We start from the raw sequence: 12413 nt of genomic DNA on the forward strand, positions 1-12413 counted from the left end.
CCCCACACCCCCTCCCTAGGAAAGTCCAGCTCTTGACCACTTGCTAAAATCTTCGAAAGCCCCTGTCAAAAATTACTGCCCCCGACCGCTGCACATTTAGAACAAACCGCTCTCTCCCTCCCTCCAGCTACAATGCAGCTGCCTCTGGGGAGTCTGCAGTCATGACTGCCCACCAATGCATATACCACCCTGTATTGCACCTTCCCAGTGAGCTGAACTCAGCATAGGCCAGACCACACTCTAGCCATCTCCCTCCTCCCTTTCTGACCAGTGCATGTTCGTACAGAAATCACACGAGCCAAGGGCTGGGGGTAGCCACCCTGCTGGTACGTAAAGGTCCAATGAGCTAAAGGAGAAGTGTGGCCAAAGAGCCCTTGTTCCTTGCTATTGCCTCTCGCCTCAGCTAGAGGCTGTTTGCATGTCTACAAAGGCAGGTTGGCATGAGCCTGTTGTGCTGTCATCGTCCAGAAGAGGGTCCCACCACACATGGCCGTAAGCTGCCCGCCATGGTCTTCAACTGAGACTCGAAACAAGCATCCCTCGAGATTCAGAAATCAGCAGTGGGTCAGAGCAGTGTGAAGTTGAGGGCTCTCATTTGATACCAGACACCTCTCCCTGTCTAGCCTTGCCCCACCTCCCCGCCAGGTCTGTGCCCAGAGCTGCTGACAGCTGGTGCCCAGGGGCTGGAAATGAGAAGTGGTGGAGAAACATTCTGCGTTCACCCAGGAATGTCTCGGGGGCTTGCCCAAAGGCAGGAGTGGCTCCTTGGCTCAGCTGAGAAGCCTGCAACAGATCAGACCTGCCCTTACCAGCTGCACGCAGTCCCTGCAGCAGAGGGGGAAGTGCCAGGCAGGGGAAAGAGGCTGGGTCTAGAGAGGGGAACTGACAAGCTTTCCTGCCCCCGCACCACTGATGTCTGGAGAGGATCTTTCTCTTCTTGCCACTTACACATAAGCCTCCTCCCTGCCGCAAGGGCCCCCAGCCCCATACGCTGGTAATGCTGGCGTATGCTGAGAGCATGATGGCATTTGCTCTCCCACCTGCTCTGCATGGCTCCCTGGGCCCTCACCCTGCTCTCAGGTTTCTATAAATAGCTGCCAGTTGCATAAAGCTTTCTAAGGCACAGATCTGTCTGCTCCCAACCCCCACGCGGCCTCTCCTGTTACTGGGGTGGAGCAGGCAGGGGTGGGGGGGAGGGTGGGTTGCTATGTAGTCTTACAGCCCTTGGGGTCTCCAGATGAGGCATACACAGCAGTCCCGGGGGGAGGGAGGCTGCAACCCGCATTCAGTGCTGGCGCCAACAGGTTCACTTTAAGCCATTCACACGGTGGCTGCAGTTGGTGGCTCCCTGGGACTACACGTGTGCAGGAGCTACAAAACGTAGAAGAACGCTTATATTTATCCATTAGCAAGAGCCCTTAAGCCGACTGGTCCTGTTTATAATGGTGCAACCACACCATGCAGCTTTTCCCCACAAGGCTTTGCTGCCACAGCCCTGTAGCTAAGTGGCAGGCTGTGTGACTGCTGCATGTCAGCACACGCGTGCACGCTCACACGTCACAGTTTGCACCCATTCACGTGTGCACTGGCCACGGCAATGCTTTGTCATCCATGGGTGGGCGGGGTTAAGCCCCCGTGAACGAGAGAAGTTTTGGCCGGAAAGTGCCAGTGTAGACACGGCCGGATTGCAAGGGTTGCACCTGAAAGATTGCAACCGATACCTGTTTCCTTCCCACAATTGTTGTTGCCTTCCATATCACACTTGCACACCCATTTGTTGAGAAAACCTGCAAGACACACATTGCAGCCGCAGGACCTCCCCTATCAAAACCCAAGGGGGTTTTGAATAGGGCTGGGCAGCACAGCTGGTTTGTTATTGTAGGGTTGCTTTGGAAGAGCAGGCTAATGCCACTGATTGAAATACCTACAATTTAGTGATTGCAAAGGCAGAAGGGAGGAATGCCTCCATGTAAGCTGACCTCCTGCATGGCACAGCCCATAGGCCAGCCTTCCATCACCTCCTGTCTGAAGTAGGTCAGCGGGTTTAGAAAAATGTTGGCACTGGGTTTTAGAAATAGCCAGTGTGGGAGAAGCCGCAGACAGGCTTGGGAGGTTGTTCGACTGGTTAATGCCTCTTGCAGTTATCAGTCTGTCATTTCTCTCCCGTCTAAACCTGTCCTGCTTCAACTCCCAGCTGCTGGTTCTCCTGATATCGCTGTTTGCAAGGCTGGAGTGCCCTGAGAAGTGCTGTCCCTCTGCAGGGATCTGAAAAACAGCAACAGGTCAGCAGCCATGACATTCCTGCCAAACACAGAGCTACTCAATATTGCCCTGTTTATCCATCCACAGACCCCGGCAGCCCCTTTGGTGGCAGGATCCTCCTGGGAGCTCATGTTCAGCTGATTAACAGCAATGGCTTCCATGGTTTTTTCAGAGTCAGGGCTTCCCAGGACAGAGTCCCCATCCTATGCATATGCCCTGTGTCCTTTGCTCCTTACATAGGCATGTATTAAAATTCTCATTGTTTGCTTGCCCTTAGCTTACCATGAGATTCAGATTGCTCTGAACCAGGGATCTGTCCTCTGCATTATTTGCCACTCTTCTACACTCTGTGTCAGCCTCAAAGGGCCAGAAAGTTACCTCTGTGGCAGGGGTGAGCAAACTTTTTACGCTGGGCTCCACAGGGGCTCCCCCCAACCTGGCTAATGTAATCCAAACCAATGGAAATTTCAGTTATGTTAATTTGAAAAAATCTCTTTGGCATGTATCAGAGAATATGGAGAATGTAAAAACTTTATTAATTGGGGTATAAATGCAACTACACAGACATAAAAACAGTAACACATTTCAACATTTTGAATAAAATGGATGAACCTGAGGCTCAGCAGCCAGTTGTGCTGTGCCCCTGACCCCCAGGAAATTTTATGCCCCCCAAGGGGGCCTGACCCCCACTTTGCTCACCCCTGCTCCGTGGCACCTCACTAGATACACAACAGCCCAGTGAGGATTCTCCATTTATAATTACATTTTGAGATGTATTCATTTGCCAGCTTTTAATCCATGTGATGTCACCCATGGTAATTTTATATTTTTCTAGTTTTTAAATCAAAATATTAGGCATTCCTGAGTCAGATGCCTTACAGAAATCTATTACATCAACACTAATATCTTCTTTAACCAAACTGCCAAAATCCAAGTTAGTCTGATGAGAGTTTTCCACAAACCCATGCTAATCAGCATTAACTATATTACTCTCCTTTAAGTCTTTATTAATCAGTTCTCACATTTGTTGTTCCATTATTTTGCTTGGAATCAGCCAGGTTAACAGACCTATAATTATACAAGTCATCTCATTTGCTATTTTGAAATATCACCACGTAACTTTGGAACCCCTGCAGCACTCAAAAACTTACTGAAATGTAATAGTAACAGTCTGGAGATCTCCCAGGACAGCTCTTTTAAAACTCTTGGATGCAAACTACGTAGCTCTGCTGATTTGAAAATATTAAACACTCCATGTTAAAGCTTTCAAGCATTAACATTCTCTTTAGTTGCTCTTGAAACAAAAAAAATCATCATCCTGGCTTTTTCCTGACTATAGAACAGAAATATTTATTGAACATTTCCATATTTTCCATAGTATCATTGTCAGTTTTACCATTACCATCCAACAAGGATGTTCTTTGTATACTTTCAAAACCTTCTTTAGTGTCTTTTTCCTCTGCAAGTCAAAGATTCCTTCGTGTGTCTTTCTGAGCTTCCTAGCTTCTAATTTAGATTAATTGTTATCTTCGCCGTTCCTCCATTTACTATATACAGTGGGAGTGTGGCTTTTGTTTTGTTTTTAAAGCTGCTTTTACTTTCCCTCTAAAACAGTTTGTTTTTTAATCAGGGTAATCTCATTATTTATTTCTGTCATCTAGAGCCTCTAGGGGGCCCTAATCATGGTAGATTCTGTCTAGATGCAGAACAAAAATACAGTCCCTGCCCCAAATACCTTACAATCTGGTCTGTGTCTTTTCAGCCACCTCAGTTCTTAGACAACCCACAGTTATCACTCACTTTTCTCTCTTTGAATTCTTTTTTCCTACAGCGTTGGGCTTTGTGAAATTGGCCCTTTCGAAAGCAGCATCAACGTTTCTGTATGTACACAGCTGATGTACTCGCCTGCCTCTAAGGTTTTGCTCTCCCCTGAATTCCTCTTTAGCTGCCAACCTGAGGGCTAAGACAGAACTCCTCCACGTGGGAGGCAGCACTTATGGAGTTGGAAAGAAGTTATGTATATGGAAATGCTGTTATACGAATGCAACAGATTCCGCAAGCCAAGTCATTAAGAAAAATACAGGCGCGTCAGAAGTGGACACCCCCTTGTCCTTTTAAGGCTCCAGTCCTGCAATTGGATCCAGGCACCCTGCGCCTCTGCCCTGGCTGATCGGATTGCGGCCGCCTTCAGCTCATGGACCGGAGTGGTGGTTAATCCTCCCCCCAGCCTCTTGGGGTCCCCCTGCTGCCCAGATCCCTCCCACCAGGCTGGGCCAGGGGAGCTACCCGCGGGAGCAGCCTGTGCGCTCACCGCTCACACCCACCAGGAGTCACCCGCAGACGGAAGCGGGGCAGGGAATGCGCATGAGACGCGCTCGCCGGCTTCCACGCGCCTGGCTCCCTCGCTCTCGGTGCCTGCCGCTCCCGGAGCACCCCCGCGGCGCTCGCCATGGGCAACACGGCCTGTGTCCCCCAGCCCCACGGGCGGTTCCGCTACTCCTTCAGCCGGAAGCCCTCCCTGAAGAAAGAGTAAGTCCTGGCTCTCGGATTCACCCGCGCTGGCTTGGAAGTTTCCCGTGGTGCCCAGCCCGCTTCCCCACCCGCTGGATTCGGCTCGGGACACGGCGGGGGGGGGGGTGTTACACGCGCAGCGAATCGGCACCGTCTCGCGTGGGGTGGGAGACCCGCGTGGGGGGGGATCCATGCGGGGCAGAGAGCAGGAGGGCTCCGGCTGGGAAGCCTCACCCTTATTTCCCTTTAACGCGAAAATTAAAACTCGTGCCCACGTGGCTGGCAGGGGAAGGTGCACGGGGGGCGCAGGGATTCCTGCTTGCGGCGCTGCTGGTCCCAAGTCAAAAAAAGAAAAAGTTGAGTGTAAAAACCAGCCCCGGAGAGAGACGCAGAGATCTGTCCTGCAGCCGCCTCCAGCGCCGAGGCAGGCCCAGAGGGGGGACCTTTAGTCTGTGACTTCACAGAGAGCAAGCAGGCCTGTGGCACCTGAAGGACTAACAAACGTGTTGGGTCGTGAGCCGAAGCCCAGTGCCTCAGTCGGATTTGCAGGGGAAAAACAGAACCGGGGTTTCTGTGGGGGGCAGTTGCCTGTCATGGAAGCAGCATTTTCACCCTGAAAAGGGAGCTGGAGCAGGCGCTCCAGGAAGGCTTGTAGGGACTTTGCTCTTGGTGTCAGTCGGACTTGGGAGGTGCACCGATACTGGGGTGATGGGCAGCACCATACCCCCTGCCCCTCTCACCCCGAGATAAACAGGTAATCGTGTTTCACCAAGCTGGGAGGAAGGTCTAATGTAATACTGCAGAGCTCTCTAGCCCACCTGTTTGTTAAGCCCGGTGATGCCAGCAGCCTGTTGCTTCCTGCTCTGCCCACCCATGTGTGTGCGTGCGGGTGTGTGCGCGCACACACAAACTGGGACTTTCATAGACTGCTGCCTGCCCTGCATGTTCTAGGAGGCAGCCTCGAGCAGAGCACTTGGCCAGGGTGGTGGTTTCCTTGTATGTTGCCCAACACTGGGAAAAATCATGTCTCATTGGTGGGACGTCCTCTGGGTTCAGGAAAGCATTGAAGTCTTTATTAATCAATGGTCACATCTGTCTGCAAAAGGACAAGAGAGCAGGAGTGTTTCTCTTCTCCCTGACATGGGTGTAAATTGGCAGTAGTTCCACTCAAGGGAAGCCGTTGTGTTGGAGTTGCTCTGGGGTCAAAGAGATGTAAGGAAGAGAAGAATCCGGCCCAAGATTGCTGGTCCCTTATGCATGCAGCATAAAGGTCTGGTCCTGTGCAGTGCGGCTCCCATTGGCACTCTGGGCTTTGAGGTTGCTCAGCAGTTAGGATGGGGTCCTCACTCCACTGCAGGTGGCTGTTTGGTCCCCACGGTGGGCAATTTTGCAAGATGGAGAGAGAACTGCCACGGAATCCCGGCAGAGGCAGCAGCAGCTGCCTGCATGGTAAATTAGAGCTGGTAGAAACAGTGGTGCGTGTTCACCTGGCTGCAGGTGTGTGGCAAAAGGGGCAGAGATAGAATTCTAGTGGGGTTCAGGGGCCAGCGACAGCCAAAGGCCCAACCAAAAATGGAATAAAATGGAGCAGGCACTCTATCTCCTGCCTAGGGATCCCAGGCCGGGCTGGGAGGTACAGACAGGACTTGTTGAACATTTTGCTTATGCAAAGGTAGGTAAACAAGCCGAAGTCAAGCCAACAAGTGCCACAGAAAAGCCATTACAATTCTTGCTGGCTAATTATCAGCTCTTTATTGGGCTGGGATGATTAGCCTGCTGGTGACAAACTGCTTGTTTGGCTCTCCTGCTTCCTTTTTTCAGAGTGGGGGTTCACAATATACCGGCTTTGATCTCAGCGTGTTTGTTTTCTTTGCAGACAAGACAGCAAGAAAAAACTGGCCAGCCTGTTTGGTATTGAATCAGGGCAGGAGAGAGACATAACCACAGATAAAATACTGCAGTATATTCCAGGGAAGGTAAGTACAAATACATCCAGCCATCTCCTGGGACTAGGGGCTGTTATTCTCACCTGCTGTGGGGTTTGTGTGCTGAGGGACACCCATGTGCACGAGGTGGACAGGGATTTCTGCACAGTGGGGTGGCAGCCGCAGGTCTGGGTCAGGGAGATGAGAGGCTCGGGGACCTTTTGCTGCAAGAGCAGGGGTCAGAAGCTGAGAGCTATTTCCTTCCAGGCAGGTTAGCTCACCATTCCGGAACTCTAGTGCAGCATCCCAAGGGTGGGGACCAGGAAGCCCCATCATCAGCCTGAATCTCTGGAATCAGAGATGCAGCACTGGCAGGGAGGCAGGCAGGGACTGCGATGCACTCCCTCTACTGCTCCCAGTTCTAGGTTGTGTCTAGGTTGAGAACAGATGAAGGGAAATTGGAGAGAGTGTGCAGAAAAGAGGATGATTCATTCCCACACTGAAACGAGATGGAGCTGCAAATACATTAGCAATAAGTCAGGGGAAGCTGAGAAGTAGGACCAAGTTTGTCCTAGGCACCTACAAATTTTGCAGTCCCATGGCCCATTCCCAGCAGCCTGTCAATGGAGGCGGAGCTTATATTAGTAGTAGTAATATATTTATTTGTATTAAGGTAGCACCTACAGGCTGCAATCAAATCAGAGCTCTGTTGCGCTAGGTATTGTCAGTCTTCCTAATGACAGCCTGTCCTTCCTGCCAATGAACACAGTGTAAACAGTCTCACACATATAGAATGGGAAGCGACAGTCTCGGAAGGAGTACTTCAGAAAGGGATCTAGAGGTCATAGTGGACCACAAACTAATTAGGAGTCAAGAGTGTGATGCTGTTGCAAAAAAGCGGACACGATTCTGGGATGCATTTAGAAAAGTGTTGGGAGCAAGATACAAGAAGTCATTCTTCTGCTTTATCTGTACTGGTTAGGCCTCAGTGGGAGTATTGTGTCCAGTGCTGGGCACCACATTTCAAGAATGATGTGGAAAAGCTGGAGACGGTCCAGAGAAGAACAAGAAGGATTAAAGGTCTCGAGACCATGAGCTATGAGGGACAGCTGAAAGAACTGGGCTTGTTTAGTTGAGAAAAGAAAAGATTGAGAGGGGCCATGGCAGTGGTTTACAAGTACCTAAAAGATGGTTACAAGGAGGAGGCAGAAAAATTCTCGTAGGCCTGTAAGGATAGGACAAGGAGCAGTGATCTTAAACTGCAGCAAGGGAGGTTTAGGTTGGACATTTGGAAAATCTTCCTAACTGTCAGGACGATTAAACACTGGAAAAATTGCCTAGGGGGGTTGTGGAATCTCCATCACTGGAGATATTTAAGAGCAGGTTAGACAGACATCTCTCAGGGATGGTCTAGGTGGTATTCAGTCTTACCATGAGGGCAGCAGACTGGACTTGATGATCTCTTGAGGTCCCTTTCAGTTGTAATATTTTATGATTCTAAACCAACTAGGCATGAGAGAGGAATCAGAGACGGAGACAGAGAGGTCACTCAGAATATTACTTTGGTCCTCTGACTTCCAGCCCAGTGCCTTATCCATCAGACAGGCTTATTTTAATGATGTTGTGCGGGATACAAGACTCGCTGCTTTATGCCCATCAGTGGCCCTGTCGGCACTTTGATCAGCCCTGGCTCTGTGCGGGCTCATACCAACGCTCTCTTGCCTTGGGTTCACTGAAGTTCCACATTGCTCTGGGAGAAGGACAGAGACCCAGAGCTGTCACTCCGCTTCTTGCCCACAAACGTTGGGAGGCAGTCGCCTTTTTGAAGTGAAAAAACTCGTGATTTCAAGCTGGATTCCTGTCCAAGTGACTGGGCCCTTCATCTGCCCATACAACTCTGCCTTTCATCATCTGGCACCAGAGGAGGAGGCAGGGCTCCTGGGTTCTATTCCTAACTCTGCCACTGACTTACTGTGTATGACCTTGGCCAACACATCCATCACTTCTCTATGCCTAAGTTTCCTCATCCGTGTCTTAGGACACATGATACTTAATCATCCCTGGGAAGTGTATGGAGCTCTACAGATGCAAAGCGCTATGGCAATGCCGAGTTTTATTCCTCTCCTGCCCATCTTGTAATGAAGGTCCATAGGGATCCTGCTGGATGGAGGAGGAAATCATTTCCTGGAGGCACACAGAGGACTCACATTCTCTCTAACCCTGGAGGGCACATCGCAGGATCAGGGCCCAAGCTTGGCTTCCTTTAACATTATTGGTGCTTCCCCAGAGGAGGCAAGATGAAGAAAAGCCACACCAGTATAGGCTAGAAAAATGAACCCCACTAGCAATGATAGACCCAGAAGGACAACAGTAATGGCAGACGTTTCTGCATCCCCCTCTGACGTGGCAGCGGAGGGACAGCTGGCTGCTGCTTTCAGCTAATAGGCTTTGCCTTCTCATCCAAATGAGAGCTGTCAGTGGGAAAGGTATCAGGTTCAGCTCCTGCTGATCACACCCCTCCACCTGCAAAAATGCAGGGATGTAATGTGGGACGTGGATCAAGGATGAGGCACTCACCAACTTATTCATGTAGGAAACTTCAGATGAAGTGGGTGTCTCTCCAACAAGGATGCTGCCGTGGTTAGGGCACTGACTGATGTTTTTCCAGCCATGTGCAGAATAAATTTTACATGCACTGAGGCATGTGCAGCTGTGCACCACCAGTAGAAACACATGTTGCTGGCTGTGGGCGCTCGGCTAATCAGTGGGATGGCCCCTGAATTTCTCCTCGCAGGCCCCCCATGCACTCTGCTCACAGGGAACACTGGTGGCGAGTACCATGACAAACCCATAGATAGATTCTGTAGGCTCAGTCTCCTGAGCTTTTAGTCTTGGTCAGTGTTCCTTGTCAGCTGCATGCTTGGGTGGCCGCCCTGGGGAGAGTCAGCTGCTGCTCAGCTGATTAGCAGAGCACCACAGCCAGCAGTGTGTGTTTCTCTTGGTGGTGCACCTCCACACATGCCTCAGTGCACATAACAAAAGTTATTCTGCCCATGGATGTTAAAAACCAGAGGGAACCCAGGTCTTGATGTCAAAAATCTTCCCAACAGAGGTGAAGGAGACCCCACTGCTTTGTGAACAGCTGGGAACATAGGCCTTAGACACGCAGCTGCTGACCCAACCTGATACAGCAGAGGAGGCTCCATCTTACTTTGCTGTTGATGCTTCCAACCCCTGGACTTAATTACACCACCTCCTAATCCAGGCCACTGAGGAATCCAAACAAACTGCAGGAGGCAGAGAGGGAGAGAGAAGCCCAATTGCAAACCTTCTGCCTTGGCTCCTTAATTATTAACCAGCACCACTGGGAGCTCTGGGGCTCTGCATTCTTCCTGCTGCCAGGACTGGTGAATCAGCTGTAAGTCACTGACAGTCCAATGAGGGTCTGCCGGGGTGGGGCAGGTTAATTATTCACTCATTCTACCTGTAGGATGAATCCTTGGAGAGTGAGCAGGTGGGACAGCCGAGATGTCAGGGCCTCCGCTGCCCTTGGCAGCCCTGGGAGAGGAACCTCATTGCAGGCTAGCAGTGACGCATCAAAAGCAGTGGAAAAGCTGAGACAACCCAAACAATCCCTGGCGAGGGACTCGGGGGCGGCGGGGGTAGCCGCAAATACAGGCAGACCGGGGGAAAGAGCAGCTGGTGGATGAAAGTTGCAAAAGAATGACAAAGCATGAAACTCTCGGTTCCTTCTGTCTGAGCCGCAGTGGGCAGATTCCCAGGGTTTCTGCTGAGCCAGAGGTGTGCTGGCAAGAATGCGAGATTCTGTCACAGGCACAATACAAGAACCTACGTGGGCTTGAATTGGAATCAAGACTGTTTCCCTCCCCACTGAAGTCAGTGGGAACAGCTTCTCGGCGCCCCGCCCCCGAGAGCCTCTTCAGTCGGCCTGTCGTGTTGAGGCCCTGCAGCCAGCACAGTCATTGATGCTGGTGCCCAGGGATAAAATGCAAGTTAGAGCACATGGGTAACTCACAGCACCCCCAATGCTGCGGCATATGAGTGCTCGAGGTGCCAGCCAACAGGGTGCTCTGTATCGCTTTCCTCATCCGTAAAACAGCGAGAAGAATCTCTTTCGTTGCAGGCCGTGTTCCCTGTAAGCTGAGTGCTTGGGCGGCCGCCCAGGAGAGAGTCAAATGCTGCCCAGCCGATGAGCCGAGCGCCCACAGCTGGCAGCCTGTGTTTCTCCTGGTGGTGCACATAACAAAATTTATTTTGCACGGGGATGGAAACAAAATCCAGAGCGTATTGCTCATGGGCGGGGGTGGGGTCAGAGGCTTGTGAAGAACTTTGGACCTCAAAAGGTTAAGCAGAATAGTCTCCTACCCCTTGCAGTGCCATGATGGATTCACCTCCCCCCAGTGAATGCGTGTTAAAATACAACTTGCCCTATCTGCACTAGGGTTTAACGGGTGCTTCTGAGCAGCCTTATTTAAAACTCCTTTTGTCCCTGTCTTGCCAGGGCTCTTCTTTGAATTCAGCAGCGCAGGGGTTAATTCGCCCAACGAGGTAGCATATGACTTGGTTACAACAGGCGTGTGCTGTGTTCCTATTGGCTAGGAAAGCCTGGGACCAGGAGAGATGCAACTAGTTGTCATTTGTGCCTGGGGGCACCTCCAATTAAATCTGGGTGGGGCGGCAGTGCTGCAAAAGAGTGCTGACCTCCCAGCTGGGTTGGGGCTGATCACACAGGCTGCGCACAAGCGCTGGGAACTTCTCACTCTTAGTGAGTCCCCAAGGCAGTGCCCAGACACCGCCACCCATGATAGCTCTGTTCTCTGGCTCTGGGTTATGCCCAGTATCGCAGGGTATAGTGAATGGCCTGCTTTCTCTCCGCAGTGGACAATTGTATGTCCGCCCAGTGGGGAAAGTGGAACAGGCCAGCAAAGTTTTCATTTATTATTTGCATGATTGCTTAGGGTACAGCGAGGCAGCCTGGTGCGCTAGAAGCTGTATAGACAAATAGTCCCTGCCCAAAGAGGTAATGGAAGGTTGTAGGCGATAATTAAACTTGAGCAAGGGAAAAACAAACTTCTGGCCCAATTTTCCCCTGCTGCAGGGAGGTACAGCAGAGATGAATTCTCCCCTCTGTGCTTAGTTAACAATAAGGGAAAGGCACAAAGTGCCACTCGGTGTCTGACCCAGAGGTGCCAATGCAGGGTAATGCCACTTTAGAGCCTCCCTAATCTGGGGCTGCGCAAGGGCCATCCTGGTCCCCAGTGAATTAGGGCTGTCTTGTGACTGCCCTAGCTTTCCCCTGGCTGTGCACAGCCCCATTGGGTTGTTCAGCAGTCATGAATTGCCAGGAGTTTGCAGACCTCTGGCCATACCTCCTTTCTGCCTCTAGGGGATGCCTCAAACATCTCCCCTTTATTGGCCAGTCCCCCTGGGAGGAGGACAGTGTGGCCTATTTGAAAAAGGTGCTGGAACTGTAGACTGACACTTTTAATTGTAAGAGATTTCCTAGACCTTTTTACAGGCACGTGGGGGCTCTGTAGTGAAGTGTGCAATCTGGGTTCCTTCTCATTTTTTCCCCTCATGGGCGGAATAAATTTTGTTATGTGCATTGAGGCCTGTGCGGATGTGTACCACCCATAGGGTAGTGGATGGCTGTGGGTGCTCTGCTCATGAGCTGGGCAGCACCTGAATCTCTCG

General features: G+C 51.1%; 1 protein-coding gene across 2 annotated transcripts in view; it reads left to right on the forward strand.

The window, feature by feature from the left end:
- Positions 1-4097: 4097 nt before the first annotated feature.
- Positions 4098-12413, forward strand: part of PLEKHN1 (pleckstrin homology domain containing N1) — a 168862-nt gene continuing 160546 nt past the window's right edge. For both annotated transcript variants that reach the window (XR_012642359.1, XM_074975722.1), the window contains exons 1-2: positions 4098-4791; positions 6650-6749. Coding sequence is in view for 1 of the 2 variants with exons in the window: in XM_074975722.1 (XP_074831823.1) it covers positions 4712-4791; positions 6650-6749 (180 nt within the window). In the remaining variant the exon portion in view is untranslated. The remainder of the gene's footprint in view (positions 4792-6649; positions 6750-12413) is intronic.

Source organism: Carettochelys insculpta, chromosome 23 (assembly GCF_033958435.1).
Source record: "Carettochelys insculpta isolate YL-2023 chromosome 23, ASM3395843v1, whole genome shotgun sequence".
NCBI lineage: Eukaryota > Metazoa > Chordata > Testudines > Carettochelyidae > Carettochelys > Carettochelys insculpta.